Below are 19,248 nucleotides of genomic sequence, written 5' to 3' on the forward strand. Positions count from 1 at the left end.
GTTTGAAAGTGTAACCTTGGAAACTGGCAAGCCCATTCTCGCCTCAGCAAAAGAAATAAATAGCTGTTCTGATTTTCTAAATCCTTTGGTCCTGTGGATATAGAAACGTAGCTGCCTGTGCACATCCAATTGATGGAATGTATACTCTGCTTTACTGGAGTGGTTAGGGAAGAACACTGGCAATTCAATTGTTTGGTTTAAGTGAAACTGATAACGGACTTTAGGAATAAAAGAAGGGTTGGTCCGGAGAGAGACCTTATTTTTGTGAAAAATTAAATATGGAGGTTTAACAGATAGAGCCTGTAATTCAAAAACTCGTCTGGCTGAGGTTATTGCTACCAGAAAAAGAGTCTTCCAAGACAGGAATTTCAACTGACAACTATGGGCTGGTACAAAAGGTGGCAGAGTAAGTCTAGAGAGGACTAGATTCAGGTCCCAAGGAGGAACGGGGTCTTGCACAGGAGGTCTTAACATCATGGAACCCCTAAGAAAAGATATGCACAGTTTGTGAGACATAAGACTGGAATCATTAATCCCCACATGAAAATTAGATATTGCTGCTAGCTGAACGCGGACTGTAGAAGCCGCTGAACCCTGGTGAAAGAGAGTTCTGAAAGAAACTCTAGAACAATAGTAGTAGGAGCTGTAAATGGATCAACTTCTCTGTTGTGTGCTCATATAGAAAATCTCTTCCATTTACTAAGATACAATTTTCTGGTCGAAGGCTTGTGAGAAGAGGTAATAATATGAGTTACAGCTGGAGACAAATCATGAAGCCTGACTAGTGAAGGAACTGGAGCAGCCATGCTGTCAGTTTGAGTGTGTGGAGACTGGGGTGAAGAGAACCTGACGTGTGTCAGGAGGTCTGGCACTGGGTCCAGAGTCCATGGGTAGTATAACAGGTGAGGCCTGAGAAAAGGGAACCAAATCTGACGAGGCCAGTAAGGAGTGATGAGGATCATCTTGCTTCCCAACAGCATTGCTTTCTGTATGACCTTGGGGATGAGTGGAAAAGTATAAAGGATTCCCGGGGACCAATCGTGGACTAGTGCATCTCTTGGAGACTCTCCCGGAAGGGTGATGAGACAGAAAAAGGTGCTGCATTTGGTGTTGATGGGGCTGGCAAAGATGTCACACAGCAGGGTTGTCCCCACTTGTGGAAGATCACACTGGCTATTTTCTGGTTCAAGGACCATTCATGAGGTAACAACATAGCCCTGCTTAGCTTGTCCGCTATCACGTTGGAAGTCCCCGGGATGTGCGTTGCAATGAGAAAGCGTTGGGAAGAAATCACCCAATTCCAAACTCGCAGGGCCTCTCGACATAAGGGGTATGATCTGGTCCCGCCCTTGTTTGTTTAGATACCAGACCAACGACATGTTGTCAGTCTGGACAGCTATCGTCCCTAGAGGGAGAAAGTTGTGAAGTGCTTACAACGCCAGAAGCACCGCTCTCATCTCTAGAACACTGATATGCAGATGGGCCTGCTGCTCTTGCCATGTGCCTTGGACAGTCCTGCCAAGATAACCCCCCCACCCTATCTGAGAGGCATCCGTGGTCACAGTAGCAACAGGTTGGTGAGGTACAAAGGGAGTCCCTGTGGTAAGATGACCTGGTTGAATCCACCAGCGTAGGCCCTTTTTGCAAGAATCTGTAATCAGAATCTGATGATGTAGAGGCAACTGTTGAAATGACCACTGGGATGACAGGAGCCACTGAAGTATTCTCAAATGTAGTCTTGCTAAACGTACCAAGGTTATGGTTGACGCCATAGTTACGAGAAGCTGCAACACCACCTTTGCTTTGACTCTTCGAAGGGGAAGTATCCTGTAAATTTGTTGCACAAGATTCTGTCTGTAGGTAGTCATGCTGTCATATCGACTGTGTCTATCTTTGCTCCTATAAAAGTTATAGACTGAGTGGGCAAAATAGAGGATTTTTCCCAGTTTATCAAGACTCCCAGCTGGGAACAGAGCTTGATTGTGGAATCTCGCGAATGAACTAGGCGATGCCTGGTGATGGCGGTCAGGAGCCAATCGTCCAGGTATGGAAAGACGGATTCCCTGACACCACAAATGAGCTGTGACTACTGCCAAGCACTTGGTGAACACCCGGGGGGCTGTGGTGAGACCAAAGGGCAGCGCCCGAAACTGGTAATGATTGGCTCCCACCCGGAAGAGAAGGTAGCTCCTTGATGCTTTGTCCATCATTATGTGGTAGTAGGCATCCTGGAGATCTATTGAGCACATCCAGCTGTCTCTCCCTAACAAAGGAAGTATGGATTGTAGAGTGACCATTCAGAACTTGGACTTCTTTACATACCCGTTTAACCTGCTGAGGTCTAGGATGGGTCTCCAGTCTCCTGTTCTTTTTGGAACTAAAAAGAACCTTGAGTATGTTCCAAATCCTGTCTGGTCTGTTGGGACCTTTTGGATGACTCTTTTTAATAGCAGCTTTTCTATCTCTACAGCCGCTTGATCCCTGTGATTGGGTGGTACATCTGGGATCCTTTTGGGAGGGTGTGGTGGAAGGGAAAAGGGTACAGAGTAACCTCTGGTGATAATGTCTTGTACCCACTTGTCTCGAGTAAGATTTAGCCAGGCTTCTGGGTACAAGGACAGGCGACCCCCGACAGGCTCCAGAGACGCACAGTTGGGTTCCACATCAGGAACGCTGATAGGGACAGTCACGAAAGGAATTGCAACCTCCCTGATTTTGTGGGCCTCCCCTGCCTTTAGGGCGACATCTACCATTATTTGCTCCTCCCCTGCCTCTGAAGGAGGAATCACCCTGTGTGTCCTGGAAAGGTCTCAGATTTCTTGAACCACATTTTGCCGCTCTTCTGACCTTTAGGGTAAAGGTCTAGAAGGAATGGTAAAACGGACTCGCACGGCAGAGAGAGTCTTTCCTTCCTGCTCACACCTGGTGAGGGTATCTTTCACCTTGGGTCCAAAAAGAGAGGATCCGTCCACGGGAGCATTGGTGAATGTAGACTTGAAAGGGTCAGCAAAGTTGCATAGACGCATCCAGAAATGTATCCTTAATGAGACTCCTGAACCCGCTGCCACACTCGCACCATCAGCTGCGTATGAGATCAGCCGCATGGAGGAGTTAACAATAGATGTGAGAGTAGCCAACTGAGCTGACACTGTAGATGGGACTGCTTCAGTAGAGGTACCCTGAAGAGTATCTCCTAACTCCTTTAGGAGATCTCTCAAGTCTCGTAAAATGTGATAGTCCAGCGATCGGAGTGTAAAAGCCGCTTAAGAGAAGATATGCTTCCCGCATCTCTCCATCGTTCGGGATTCCTTATTAGGTGGATGGATAGAAGTCTCTGCTAGCTCCTTCTTAGTGGCCGCCGCCACCACCATGGCATCAATAGGTAAACCCTTGGATAAAAACTCTGTCTTTAGGGGCGGAAAGAAATTTATTCGGCCTCCTGGGGACCAGTTCCACAGCATCAGGAGTCTGCCAGGCTTTCTGACTCACAAGATCCAGCAATTCGTCAAATGGAGGACACACACATGAAGCTGAGGGTTGAGACCCAAAAGCCTTCAGGTACACTGACTCATCATCGGAAGGGGTAACAGTGGGCCAGCGGCCTCTCTGCCTGAGGATCTCCAAAATGTCTGCAAAGGAGACATCTTCAGAAGACGACTTAGGGGACCCCTCCGACTCGAGGTCATTGTCAGATGTGACAGACTCATCAGGGGAGTCTACATGCTTTCTCTTACATGATCTCTTCCGAGGGGGCTCCTCAGCGGGGTTTTCTGGGGAGGTCTTGGAAGATCGGGGACCACCCAAATGGGGGTCCTGAGGCTGTGAGTCTCTACCATCCCGGGGGGGGGAGAGAGGATGCTGAGACCGTAGTCGGCGCTCAAGGGAGTACAGCATTAGTACTCCTACATGGTACGGATGAACTATCCAACATGCTCCTCATCTTCACGAAGACCGATTCTTCTGGCTCCGAACGACGCCCCGGCTCCCAGAAGAGCGTGAGTGCTGATGGCTCCAAAGGAATCGGCTCCGAGAACGATGTAGGGTCCAAGCTCACTCAGGCCAACGCACCAAGAGGAAGACTCGGCACCGAAGAGGTTCGGTTCCAAGTGTCCCCCTCGGGCCCGACCGAAGAGCTTCGGATCCTAGACACGTCGGACAGTGCCGACGGTGTCAGAGTGGAGCTCGGCTCTGAGACAACCACCCAGGGTGCTGGAGCCGAGGACACCACTATAGTCAGTACAGACAGCATCGGCTCCAAAGGCCCATCTGGGTTGGAAGAGGAAAAAGAGCAGGATCGGCAACAGGAGTCGGCTCCGAGGCAGAAATGGTCGTAGCAGATAAAAATTTTGGCAAGGCCGATGACTTAAGGATTCTGAGCACCACTCTCTCGATGTCTTCAGATAAGCTCCTGGAGGATCTGGAGGACAGTGTGGGAGATCTCGCTCTCTGCAATATATGCGATTTTAGAGTAGGGGAGACCGGTGGAATGTCTGTAGACTGGCTCCGAAGAGGACTGCTAGCGATTGGCACCGAAGCACTTGGTGCTGATACTGAAGGGTCCGTATCCAGAATCTTGATCGGCTCTGAGGACAGTGGAGCCGAAGAGACAGAGGCCATCTTCGATTTTGGTAACTTCTGTGGAGGTTCAGAGACAGAAATTGAGGCTGGAGAAGGCCTTTTTGAGGTCTTGCCCTTATCTTTTCTTGAAGACTGCGACCTACCAGAGGAGGACAAACTGGCTAGGTCTTCCTCGAAGGAAGGTTTTAACATGCCTTTTAGAATCAGCTTATTCTTCCGTTACTGGAGCACTCTGGGACTAAAGGAATGGCAAAAGAAACAAGTTTCTGGAAGATGTATGGCCCCCTAAACAGGTACACAAAGACGCTATGTCCATCAGTGACGGACATTTTTTGCGAGCATTTAGTACACTTTTTAAATCCTGACCGTTTATGCTCTTTATGTTCTTTGGACATAATGGCAGTAGCAATATAGGCGAGTGTAAGAAACAACCAACACACTCACTCAGCAAGAGAGGAACTAGATCCTCTAATTTAAACAGATCTAGCCCTAACTCTCACAACAAAAAATAAAGGGAGGTTTTACTAGGTTCTCTAACTTAAACAAACCTAGTGTAAAGGAAAAGGGAACAAACTAGCACCTCTAAGTAAAACAGTCTAGTCTAAAAGCACACACTCACGGGAATCACACACAAAAGGCCAACAGGCCCAAGAATTATACAGCAGTAATAAGTCAAATCCAGTAATAAGTCAAGTCTGGTTAATAGACACAAATCGGTATAACAATAAGGCTATCAGCAATCAAAAAAGCACTTTACACGAAGCTAAAAACTGCTAACAAGTATTAATAATAAAGAACTAAATCATTTAGCCACGGCCAACCAAAAGAAGCTTCCGACTGAAGACGCAGCAAACGAGATCTGGGGAATGTCCACATGCACCATGGGATACCTATTAGCCACGAGCCAATCAGACGTTTTCAGGCTTTCTAAGCGGCCGAGTCGGAGCCGAGGATCGGCTCCGAACCCACATGTAATAATGGAGGCAAGATAGGACTACATAACATTGTAACTTTCTGGTTGAAGCCTTATGGTACGAAATCAAAATATGTTTCACTGCAGGGGAAATATATGGAAGCCTGACTATACGTGGAAATGGAGTAGCCAAGCTGTCAATTTGAGGGTTTGAATTGATGGATGCAGCATCCCTAAGGGATGAGTCAGGTGGTCTGGAACTGGGTCCAGCATCCACGGCTCCTCTTGCAGATGGGGCCATAGAAAGGGGAACCAAATCTGATGAGGCCAGTATGGGGTGATGAGTACCAAACTGCTCCTCAATGTACTTCCTTTCTGAAGGACTTCGGGGATCAAGGGAAACGGGGAAAGGCTTAGACAACACCCGTGGGCCAATCGTGTACAAGTGCATCCCTTGCTGACTCCTCCGGAGGGGAGGGATCAGGGCAAAGTAACTGCTGGTTTGGCATTCATGGACCTGGCAAAGCGGTCGCAGCAAGGCAGGCCCCACTTGCGGAAAATCTGTTCCGCAACTTCCTGTTTTAGAGACCACTCAAGGTATCAGAATAGTTCTGCTGAGTTTGGTATCACATTGGACTTTCCCGGGATGTGCATTGCTGTCAGAAAACATTGGGAAGAAACTTCCCATCGCATACTTGTTGGGGCTCTCGACATAGGAAGTAAGACTTGGTTCTTGCTTGTTTGTTTATGTACCACACCGAACTGCAATTGTTCCTAGTGGGAGTCCTGGAATGCCTGCAACACCAAAAAGACCACTCTCGTCTCTAGGACATTGATATACACATGGTTCTCTTATTCCTGCCAAACACCTTGGACAGTCTTTCCCAGATAATGCCCCCTCCACCCTTTTTGGGAAGCGTCCGTGGTCACTATGGCCATTGGTTGCAGAAAGGCAGTCGGCCTAAATCCATTTGAATGGAGTGAAGCCACCAGTGCAGATCCCTCTTGCAGGATTCCGTTATGATAATCTTGTGAGACATGGGCAGCTCCTGCATGGACCAGTGGGTGAATAGTAGCCACTGAAGAATCTTCATGTGCAGACAAGCTAAGGGTATGAAGGTTATTGCTGCCGCCATGGTACCTAAAACTTTCAAAACAACCTTCGCTTGCACTTTTTTCTTGGTTAAGAGGTTTCTGACCTACTGACATAAGGTTTGAATCCTCTCGGGGGAAGTTCAGCTAACATGTGTTTTGTATTCAAGTCTGCCCCTATAAAGACAATATGCTGTGATGGCAAGAAGGCAGAGTTTTCAAAGTTTATTGTAATGCCTAGCTGAGAGCAAAGATGAATCATGGTCTCTCTCGCTCTTGTTAGTACATGTTTGGTGGTGGTTAGGAGCCAGTCGCCTAAGTATTGGAACACCTGGAATCCTAGACACCTCAAGTGAGCCGTAACCACTGCCATGCATTTGGTGAACACACTGGGGACCCTAGTGAGACCAAAGGGCAGAGATCGAAACTGGTAGTGACTGGCTCCCAGCCAAAAGTGCAAATGTCTCCTGGATCGTCTGTCCATTTTTATGTGGTAGTACGCATCCTGAAGATCTATCGAGCACATCCAATTGTCTTTCCCCAGAAAGGGGAGTATTGACTACAGTGTCACCATCCAGAACTTTGACTTCTTGACGAATTTGTTTAGTCTGTCCATTGTTCGAGACTCTTTATTCAGTGGATGGACAGAAGAGGATGTCTCAGACAAATCCTTTTTGGTGGCTGCCACCACCACCATAGCATCTACTGGAACACCTGTACTGAGGAACTCCCTATTTGAGGGTGCAGTAATTAATTTATTTGGCCTCCAAGAAACAGGTTCCACTGAGTCCGGAGAGCCCCTCACCTTCCAATTGACTATGTTCATGAGCTGGCTGAAAGGCAAAGAGACCCAAGAGGTGGAAGGGCAAGACCCAAAAGCCTCCAGGTACACGGACTCATCCTCAGAAGGGTTGATGGGCTTCCAGCCACCTCTCTGTTTAAGGATCTCTAGGATGTCTGCAAAGGAGACATCCTCAGAGGGTGACTGTCGGGATCCTTCTGACTTACTGAGGTCCGTGTCTGAAGTGATGGACTCCTCAGGGGAGTCTAAATGCTTCCTCTTACATAATCTCTTCCGAGGGGCCTCCACAAAGGGATACTCCAGTGAGGTTTCGGAAGAGATAGCTTCACCCAATGGGGCATCCTGGGGTTTCGGGCCTCCATGCCTGGGTGGAAACAATGTCACCGAGACGGGCACTGGCGCTTTGGGAGGAAGAGTACTTGGACCTGAGAGTGGAGCAGTCTGAGGTGACAGCACTCTCCTCATCACCTTGAAAGCCCCCCGGCCCTGATCCGAAGAGGCCCCTGGCTCAGGGGAACTTGAACCCTTCCCTGGACCAAGGCGGTGGGCTCCAAGGCCAATGTAGATGCTGAGCTCACCCACGCCAAAGCCCCGAGAGGTAGATTCAGGTCAGACAATTGTCCAGCCCGACTCTCCTCCCTGGACCAGACAAGAGAACGTTGGCTCCTAGACCCTTCGAATTCAGATGGAACCGAAAAGGTCAGAGCAGTAGTCGGCCCCAAAGATCCCAGAGCAGGTCTCGGCACTGACTGTTCCGCTACAATCGGATCCAAGTGCTCCAGCTCCAAAGCCCCAGAATGGGTCAGAGGAGGACTCGATGAAAGGGGAAGTGATGCTGGTCTGCTCCAAATCCGTCTGGGTTGGAGTCGACACTATCTTTGGCTAGTGCCGACGTCCGTAAAAGTCTCTCCACCACCTGCTCCACATCATCATCAGAAAGGCTTCCGGAGTTTCGAGAGAACAGGGTCGGGGACCTCATTGGCTATAGCAAAGGAGATCTCAAAAGTGGGGAGACCAGCTCCACAACTGGGGAACGACTCTGACTTTATATATATATATATATATATATATATATATATATATATATATATATATATATAAAATTAGAGTTAATAACAATACAGCATAAGCAAGGTATTAGCATGCAAAATTTAAACAAATTATATGTTAGCAACAACACAGCATTAATCATTACTGTAGCTTTTGTCTTACCAATTCTTCACTTCTAAGAAAAGAAAGGTGTTATTTTTGGTAGATTTCTCACATATATACTTGGGGGGGGGGTTCTTTTTTTCACAGACATCTGTGATGAACTTTGACCTGGATTTTCTTTAGGATAGCTCAAGGTGGGAAGAATCCAGCATTCTGACAGAAATTGAACTTTCTTTTGTTCTCAAACTTTCTGTAAGTGTCAGTTGCTTTACAAATGATCCGTGAAATGAATGTGTAATACAGGAACAAAGAAAATAAAATCACACTTCTAATCAGCATATTACTTAGATATGACATTCAATTAACCCAGCAATGTGCATACTAAGCAAGTTGAACAAATAAAATAAAATTATTAACTTACATAGTCTTAAAGTTACCAATTCTATTGCTTATAATTTAATGACATCCTCTTACAGGAAGTGTTTAACATTTAGAAATACACTTATATGTTTAGCTAAATGAAATATTACGTCTTTTACTGTAAATATTGTGAAACAGTAAAACTAACCATTTGTATTCCTCATCATGAAAAATGTTTTAGCTTTAAATATAAATACATACTTTAATATGTTTTGAAGCAAAGTCCAGTACAATCCTTTTACTTAAAGGGCAAATCTACTGTTTCAGAAAATAAAGTCTTGCAATCAGTGAATGAAAGTCAATTGTATTCAGGCTTTTTAATTTTAGAAGCAGTTCTCCAGGAATTCAGTTCACTCTGCCTCTTCAGGGATATACTTTTACAATCAGTTTTTTCAGTATTCATGGTTTTACTGTTGTTAACAAAAGTGGATGCCTCCTCCAGCATGTTAAATACTCTGCTTTGTTCAGAAATAGATAAGTTGATCTTTGCAGGAAACACCAAAGTGACTTTAATATTGTTCTTTGTAAGTTCCATAATCAGTGGCAACAGGATATTTTGTTTTACATATTACTTTATTGGAGTAATCACTGTCAAATTTGACTACATGTTCGCCTAATTAATAGGTGGGCCAGACCATGCTGTTTTTAATATTTGATCTTTTTCTAAGCTAGACATGAACTTAACTGGAAATGAACGTGGTGGTCAGTTTTCCTTCTTCAAAGGTGCTCTCAGGAATCTATGTGCCCTTTCAGTTCCAAAAGATAAAGTTACAGGTACATTTAATGTTTTATAAAGCCAGGCAGTTAAGTTTATTATATTGTCTCCCTCATACTTTTCAAGTACACCAGAAATTTAATGTTATTTTGTCTCAGTCTATTTGCTAAATCAAGTTTTTAGATGAGGCAGTTATTTTGTTTTAAAATAAATTCCGTCAGACTCACCTTCAGTTATTCTTCATTCATGATCATCTAAAGTTTCTTCCATACTGCAGATTTGTGTGTACTTTGTTTCCAAAGAATTTCTGAATATTCCATCTACTTTCTGGTCTCTTCTTTGAAGCACTCTAATTTGATATCCAGTTTGTCTATTTTAAGTAATACATCCTGCACACTAGATATTAGTGACTGAATGTCTTTTTTTAACACAAGAATCCTGTGCATCATTTCTTGAGTGGCTCACAATGAAGTCTCTCCTCTCTTAACCAAGCAGTTTAAATTCTGACAGAAAAATTACAGCTTTTGAATAACTTAAAGTTATAAATCTTTTCTCTATTACTGAATAAACCTAGCTAACAAATATCTCCAGATTTTTTTTTTTCTGTCAGAGAAAGGTTTTCAGTCACAGAGCTTTCACCATTTGCTGCTCTCAATTACTGATCTTGCCCACACCTCCTTTCATAATAGACCTTGATGGCATAGCTCTCAACTGTCCAGATTTTTTCTGCCTCATTTTTGGTCTGTTCCTCATAAAACTTGTGCTTTCTGGCAAATCAGTAAATTTAAGTTTCAGACTTCATATCATTCAGAAAAATGCATGGTTCACAAACTCTTATTCTAGCAGCTCTCCCAAGTTTATACAAGCAATATTTAAAATCTGTCCCTTTTTTGGGGCGTTTGTCCCCTGTTATTTCTGGCACTGTCCAGATTTCTTGTGCTGAGAGGTTGAGAGAGGTATGCTTGATGGTGTTAGGATGCCAAATATGCTGCAAAAAGTCATTTGTGAAGACAAAGACTGAGATAAACTGTGAAAAATAATTCAGAGTGTCTAGAAAAGATAGTCAACTTCAGAATGGTAATTCTTGAAATAAAAGAAAAATGTACCTTATTTCATCTATCAAAATTTTTCTTTACATCTGAGCTGTACTTAAAAAAAATTAAAATCAAGTAATATTTTTTAAGAAAGCGGTCTACCTAAATATCTGACAAACAGCTAGGCTTGCTTGGTGAAAATGCCACAGCTTCCAAATACAAACTGTAACAATGTAAAACAAGTAACATATAGACTAAATTTAAATAAATCTAACTGCATACTGCTGAGAAACTACAAGTGATAGGTATATATAATCTGACATATGAGAAGAAATACATAATCATGTCACTGCAAATGTGATGATTTTAATGGAGAAAACAAGTTTACAAGAGGAAATCAAACAATGAATTCGATAAATTTTAAGAAACTCCACACACACACACACATATATATATATATATATAAATATATATATATATATATATATATATATATATATATATATATGGATACACTAGAGAATCTCAATGTACTGAAATGCTGAAATTCAGTACGTCGAGACCAAATAGTGGAAAGTGCAGTTAACCGAAACTACACTATGCCAAATCTGCAAATGTCAAATCCACCGCTATTGTGGTGTCGCGTTCATGACACGTGGTGCAGTTTGTGGATTTATCTGGGGTTTCAGGTAAGTGTTGTGTGTTTGAGGATAATGGGTAGGGATTTTAGTGTGTGAGAGTGTGTACGGTGGTGTTTCTTGTGTGTTTGTGTGTTTAGTACGACCTCGGAGTTAGAATATATAAGTAGGGGGGTTGTGGGGGGTGCAGGGGGGCTTGCCCCCCTTTACAGGTAGGTTAAGTGTGTTTGTGTGTAATATGTTTGTTTAGTTAGATAGGTGTAGGTGTGTGTGTGTGATTATGTCCTGGTTTGTGTGTGTGTATGAATGGTCGCGATTGTAGTAGTCGTGATTGTGGGTTTTCGTGCATGTGGTTTTTCGACTATTCAGAATCGAAATACTGAAATTCGACAGTTCAGTATTTCGAGATTGTATAGTGAATCCATATATACATATATATATATGTATGTGTATATATATATATATATATATATATATATATATATATATATATTTTTTTTTTTTTTGTATATTAAACAGAAAAAGGGAATGGGGCACCCCTCTCTGGTACCCACCACAGCAGGAGTAAAGGAGGAGCTACTTATCTGGAAAACTGGAGGGCCATTAGCATAAAGAGGCTAGATGACCGCATCCAAAAAATTAAGTTACCTGAAATATAAAATTAAGACCAACCTGGTCAATGGTCTCAGTCCCTATACTGCTGGAATCTCTTTTTATGCACCCACCATTGAGAATCACAGCAGCTGCTAGCATAACTTATTATAAACAGACTCTTTAAGGACAGTTTCTGTCCAAAATGTATTAACTGCATACTGGCCAGCAGTAAATTATGATGGTTGTAAGCAAAGCTCTGCAAATATCATCATTCAAATTAGGATCTGCAACTGCAACATATACCTGCTTATTCCATCATGCAACAAATCATGTCTAGCAGTCAAGCTAATGCCTTCAGTTGAGTAAAATGCACTCCCACATACAAATGCCAGTAAAGCTAACTGCATCATACAAAGAATTTACAAAGCAATCACTTTTCCCTTAGGTCTAGTCTCTCTCTTCAAGGAAGGGTAAAGGCCAGTCCTACCAGGGGTGAATTCATGAACACTCATCCAGTTGCCCAGCTGCTTTTTAAAGGCACAGTGTGCAACACTGCGTAACTGAGAGAGGAAGTTTGTTCCAGAAAAGCGGTAAGATTTAAATACCAAATCTACACCTCTTCTTTGTCTTATTTGCTGGAGTACAGATCTCAGGTCCTAGTGTTAGCTAGACTGTTTAATTTTTTTGAGGTATAAAAAAATTCGTAGACTATTGGATCCATTACAGTGTTAGAGGCAACACAAAGGTGAACCCTAAGGAATCTGTATGAAATTGAGTGTAGGGATAAAGCCTCCAGTCTTTCTTTGTAGGTCAGAATTTTTAGGCCCCTGACCTTTTCATTTAGGAACATCTGGAGTCTTTCCTACTATATGCTTAGTATGGTACATCCCAAATGGAGAATTATACATAATGATGGGTCTAATTAATACAGAGCACAAGGAGGCAAGGGTTTATTTCAATCGGGAAGAAATACCTTTTGCTATATAAGCTTAAGGAGGCAAAATAATTTCCTAACCACTGCAATGTGATGGTCAAATGCAAGGAAGCTATCCTTCCAGACGCCCAGGTCACTCACAATCTTTTCATTTTGTGGTAGTGTGTTACCTGTGCTATAAGCTGGAGGTGGGGTGCTTACCAAATGCTAAAATGTTGCACTTTTGGCAATAAGCTCAGCCCATTTTTAGTACACCAGCTACTGACAAGTGCAAGCTCCTGTTGGAGTGCATGTATTTCAGACAGGGATTTGATGCAAACTCCTAGCTTACAATCATCTGCACACTTTAACCAAAGATCCTTGTCTGATATATGGAGATCAAACAGCAGAGGTCCCAGCACAAGCTCTACAGAACTCCACATGTCACCTTCATATAGGATGCACCCCAACTTTTACTGTGCAAGTCCCATCTCCAAGCCAGTCACCTGTCCACCTAATCACATATGGCTCAATCTGGTGATCCTTCAACTGTTTTTGCATAAAGTATGGTATCCAATCCTGGGTAACCCTCAAAGAAATACAAGATTTATTACAGTATCTATCCTTGACAAAGCTAAACTGCTGAGTGTAGTGTTAGACCTGTTTTTCTATATTAATGTTAATTTGGTTGGTTATGGTGCATTCCATGGCTCTGCATGCAAATCTCGTTAGGCTGAGTCCAATTATCAGGGTCTGTGGTGGGGCCACCTTTGTGGAGTGGCATCACAACAGCTGTGCACCACTCCAGTGGGACAATGCTAGTTGCTTGACTGAGATCAAAGGGGTTGAGGCGTGGGTCCACCATTGTTTGCTTAGTACTATTAATTAGGTAATTGGGTACAGTGCCAGGTTCTAATTGATGAAGTATTCACATTTTTGTGGAATCCTTTCATAAAGACCAATAAAAACTAATTAAATCTAGTTACATTCAATCAGTATTTAGAAGTTAAAGCCACGACTGAATGCCAACTACATGTAGAAAACTGATGCAGTTTGCTTTACTGGAATTTATGAAGCTGCTTTTAGAGTGTTACTCCACTACGGATAATATCTTAGGTACTAGAAACAGTTCTGTTTAATTAAAATATTTTTCCCATTTTGGCAGATGTCATGTTACATTTCTACACTGCTGTGTATTGAGACAGCCTGCACACCTACTTTTACTTCACAAATTCCATTTTTTATATAGTGATACTTTGAGCAAGTCACTTACCAGACTAAAGGGCAGAAACTGCATGCTTGCAAGCACTTTTGACTGGTGGTTCATACCCAAATAGTAACTCTAAAATAAAGCTTAGTTATAAGACACTAAACGCAATGCTTTCTTGGGGAAAATATTACATTCTGAAAGGAAAGTGCTACATTAAACTAAAAACAGGGTGAATACTTATAAGAGTGGCCTGCTGAAACAGAGGGACAGTTCTCCTCTATACAATGCCGACAACCCTAATTCAAGTAGAAAATCAGATGAAATGTTACAAGCAGAGTGAAGAAGGTTCATCTGGCTCTTCTCTCAGGAATTAGGGGCTCGCTTCTTGTTTGGGCTCCAATCCAGGTGAAAAAAGTGAGGAGTTGCCTGCAGGTAGGTCATCATTAGCAGAGTGTGAATAGTAGCAAGTATACTGGGACCATCCTGACATGAGTGTAGACCATGTAAATGGCAAACTGAAGCTAAAAGCAGATCAAAACAGGAAAAGCAGACTCAGTCCCTTACCAAGATGACACCATGATAAAATGCCCTCATCTCAGCTTTGCCTTATTGCGGAGACTGAGGAGAGGCACCAAGGTGCAACATCCAGCGCACACCACGGAGCACAAAAAAATAAATAAATAAATTAGTTCTGAAAATTTCCACTTTGTATGTTGTAGTACGCTGCAGGTGAATACACTTTGCCACAAGTGAGGGTCTTGTCAGCTTGGTATAATAAAAGACCAGCTCCTCAATTCATTCAGAAGTTCAAAGATATCATTCACAGTGACATCAAAGGACATCTTGGTCAGACAATTCCAATGTTGTCAGGAGAATCCATTCTACATCTAAGCAACAGCTTCTTTCCAGTCAGGGAGGTCAAAACGGTTACTTTGCAAAGGGGTTGCTGGCAAAGTTGACTACATAAAATAGACAGCACTGATAAAGTCATCTACTAATGCCAAGTAAATTTAGCAGATAAAATATAAAACATGCTGATTTTAAAAGCAATGCAACACTAACTCATAATGCTAACACTGTTAACTTCTTCTTTCAGCTTTTCCCAGTTAGGGGTCGCCACAGCGGATCACCTGTCTGCTCATGATTGGCAGTGGAGTTTTACGGTGTCGAGTTGCCAGCCTGGCGCCCAACCTTCCACAGAAGGCACACACTCACACCTAGGGCCAATTTAGAGTGTCCAATCCACCTACAGCATGTCTTTGGGATGTGGGAGGAAACCAATGCCAGCACTGTTAACTAATGCCTTAAATTTGAGAATGAATTCATATTACCAAAGGGCTGGCAAAGAAAGGAGGGAAGAGTCTGGTGCATCACACCTTCTAGAGGTGCCTCTGCTGTCATAATACCAGTCACCTCTGCATATCTTACTCAAGTAAACAAGAATGGACATCCCCCCCCCCTCCAAGCTGACTGTAATGGCAGTCACTTACTTAATTCTATTATATAACATTGGACTGGTCTCACTTCCCTTGAGCCACTTAGCAGCACTTCTGTAAACTGTCAAGGGGCATTCCTCAGAGGAAATATCAATCTTGTCAAAACATAGGCAGTATCACGGTAAGTGCAATAGAGTTAATAAATGGCTACACTGAGATGGGAAACTCTTGTAAGTTAAGAAGTGGTAGGCCTCCAGCTATAAAGTCAGCAAGGGGAACTGTAGAAGCAAGTAAAAATGAAAACTAAAGAAAAAGCAGTGACTAGCTACTTCTAAAACAGTTTAGTACAAGGACAGTAAGTAAAGCTACAATCTAATATTTTTTTCTTTTAAAGAATCAGACCATTTTGTAAGAAATAAACAGATTCCACAATCGGATTTTTTTTTTTTTAAACTTTCAGCCTAAAACCAGTACTGACAATTCTGCTTTAGATGTCAAGCAGTATTTTATAAGAGACACTGCTTCAAAATATTAGGCCCCCATCCACATAGGCTTGCAAGTTCCTAGCAATGATCTTCAAGTATTACATACCGACAGGACCACAGTAAATAGGAGGCCGACTTACATGCTCATTTTTAAAAGCACAAGGTAAAATTTCAGTAGTAACAGATGTATACACTGTAAACCACTATGCAACAGGCTAACTGGATATCTGAATTAAATCTTTAAAAAACAACAACAAAAAAACTTCACGTGCCACAGAAAATGCAATTCAAATGCTGGCCCCACTTCTTCCTCAGAACTATAAAAAAACTATGGTCAACATGTTTAAAGGCTCCCCATTGCCTGCAAACATCTACCAATTTAGTATAGCTTTCAAACAGAAATGTGCTTTTATTGTTTAAGTTCATTTACATATCTGTATCATTAAATCTGCCATTTTGAAAAGGCTCTAGCTACATTTTCTACAAGTACATTATAACCTCCACTCTTTTCATAAAACATGTGCATAAAGATCACTTGACATAATGGACAACTACATAATACAAGGTAAAAAGTAAGTACCTGAATGTATTGCCATCATTGCAGCTTCTGGATCCAGTAATGTCATGATTAAACATTAACTGCACTCCTTCAAAAAAGTATTAACTGCCACTTCCTATTAGCATTCATGAAAAACAAGCAAGGCTGTACATGTTGCTAAATACATTCCAACTTCAAAACTGAATTTGGGCACTCGATTCCTAGACAAGGAAGTGCTTGCTGCCTCTCTTAAAATGCTGTATTTTGATGTTTCTTGGAGGGGAAGAAAACGCCAGTGTCAAATTTCTGAACAGAGGAAGCAACTTAAGTTCTTAGAGCGATTTCAGTGTGAAGCATGCATTGGCCCCACCCCTTCAATTTCCTTTAGCTCACAGAAGTACTTTCCTCTTTCATCTGACAGTTTTTACATGAAGAGGAGTACCTTGTACTACAAAGATCAGGCAGCTTTAGTGTACAAAAATGAAGTGTGCGAAAACTGCTGTAAAGGTTATCCAGGCTCCAATGCTGTTCTACTTTTACAAGACAAATGTCACTACCTTACAGCAGTACTCAAATTTATAAATATATAAAAACAAAACCAGCTTTGGGCTTCCTAGTCTATTAACACAAACAAATGAATTTCATCAACAGCTAATTAACCACAGTTCAAGCTAAAGTCAACCTTTTTGAGGTACAAGCTTCAAAATACACGTCTTAAAGATTAAATGCAATAAGTCACAACAGTATAATAAACAAAACAACAACTACACAAATTGTCAGCTTTTAAAATTGTGTCAATCCAGCAGAGGTATCACAGTCCAGAGCATACACTGACCACAACATAGTACAATGTTACTTTTGAGAATGATGCATCAGTTATGCATCAAGTACAGCTTGCACGTCTAAATTTGAGATTACAAAAGTTATTTACTCACCATAATGATGCATCTGTAATGTCCATTTTCATTCTTCCTCAACTAATGGTTCTCGGATCTGACCTCTGATATGGCTCAGATGCTTTTACCTGATTCACAAGTCCAACTCTCAAGGTCCTTCCTTTAGCCCTATCATCTTAGCATTACTCAAATCAAGCCTGCTGTTCCTAATAATATATGCGTGATGTCAATCTGATATAAAAAGGAGGACAGAGGCATAAAGAGAGAAGATGGAGCTCAAACAGGGAACAATAAGGTTCCCAAAGGTTAGTTCTCACGAAAAAGAAAGGGAAGAGAGATGGTGTGTGTGAAGTTGAGGAAGAATGAAAATGGACAACACAGATGCATCATTATGGGTACATAACTTCTGTATCTGATGTAGTCATTTTCATTCATTCCTCAACGGATGGGACACACTCTCCAGCTAGATAAACCTTGGATGGTCCTCATGGGAGGATATTTCAGAGTAGAGCAGAGCCAAATGCTACCCTATTCCTGGAAGGCATACCTAAGTTGTGATGAACAATAACAGTATAAGCATTGGAACAAGTGGCAGCGCCACAACCATCATCTATGACCAAAAAGCAGTTCAGGTGAATGTGCTTTGGGGGGCTTAGGAAAAGATAACCCACCTTTTTTGCAAACAAAGTAAACACAATCTGTTAATCATTTAGCTAGGGTCACTTTAGACATTGCTTTTCACAATTTATTCTTGGGGGAAAAAAAGATATAAATAAAGTACAGTTTTGTACCTACCATAAATGTAGATGTCTGATAGATATGCAACTGCAGTCATAACATATGGGTTGTCCTGCCTCAGGCAGCCCTCGGTCGTCCGAATTCCAAAGTCTGGGTCCGGCGTCGGCTGGTGTCGCCTCCTCTCCGACGTCACAACGGCTGGAGTATAAAGGCATCGGCCGACGCCATCTTCTTCAGTGTTTCTTGCCCCAGATGTCAGGTGCCCTCTTAGGAAGGCTAAATTTGGTAAATGGATAAAAAGTAATCCCAAACATGCACAACAGTAATAAACAGATACACCATAGGAGATACCCCCAGCTGAAGGGAAAAAAGGGGGGTAGGGACCCAAAAAGAAGGATACAGAGGGGAAGGAGGGTGGGAAAACCCGACTGCAGTTGCATATCTATCGGACATCTACATTTATGGTAGGTACAAAACTGTACTATGTCCTTCAAGAATGCAACTGCAGTCATAACATATGGGTTGAATACCATAGCCAAGCTGGGGGTGGATGGAACTATGATAAGGATGGTGTAGCTAAAATCCCCTGCAGGACTGCCGAAGCAAAGCCTGCTCGGGATCTGGAGTATAAGGGCAGGTGGTAGTGCTTGGTAAATGTATGCACGGAGCTCCATGTAGCAGCCTCTAAAATGTCCTTTGTTGCCACTCCTCTTAGGAAAGCTGTGGAAGTGGCTATAGCTCTGGTGGAGTGTGGCCTAATATTGGCTGGCACACCTTTTCCATGAAAAGAATAGCAAAATCTGATGCAATGTCCAATCCATTTTGAAATTGTTTGTTTGGAGATTGCCTTTCCTTGTACTCCCGTAGCATAGGCTACAAACAGCTGGTCAGACTTTCTGGTGGCCTTAGTTCTGTCCAAGTAGTAGCGTAGTTGTCTGTGTATGTCCAAAGTATGCAGTAGTTTTTCCCCCCTATTTTGAGGATTGGGGAAGAATGTAGGTAGATGAATAGCTTGATTTAGAGACACCCTGGAAATAACTTTTGGCATAACAGTAGGATTGGTTCTTAGAGAGACTCTGTCTTGATGAAAAATG

General features: G+C 42.5%; 1 protein-coding gene across 2 annotated transcripts in view; it reads right to left on the reverse strand.

Annotated features, from left to right (window-relative positions):
- The window catches only part of MRTFA (myocardin related transcription factor A), a 2,407,897-nt gene that overhangs the window by 1,664,604 nt on the left and 724,045 nt on the right, over positions 1-19,248 (reverse strand). The window contains exon 1 of one of the 2 annotated variants that reach the window (XM_044075419.1): positions 16,563-16,790. The exons of the other annotated variant lie outside the window; for it this stretch is intronic. Coding sequence (XP_043931354.1) covers positions 16,563-16,608 — 46 coding nt within the window. The 5' untranslated portion in view covers positions 16,609-16,790. Of the gene's footprint in view, positions 1-16,562; positions 16,791-19,248 lie in introns of those variants that run through there. 2 annotated transcript variants of the gene reach the window in all.

Source organism: Protopterus annectens, chromosome 1.part1, assembly GCF_019279795.1.
Source record: "Protopterus annectens isolate FY-2018-M chromosome 1.part1, PAN1.0, whole genome shotgun sequence".
Lineage (NCBI taxonomy): Eukaryota > Metazoa > Chordata > Ceratodontiformes > Protopteridae > Protopterus > Protopterus annectens.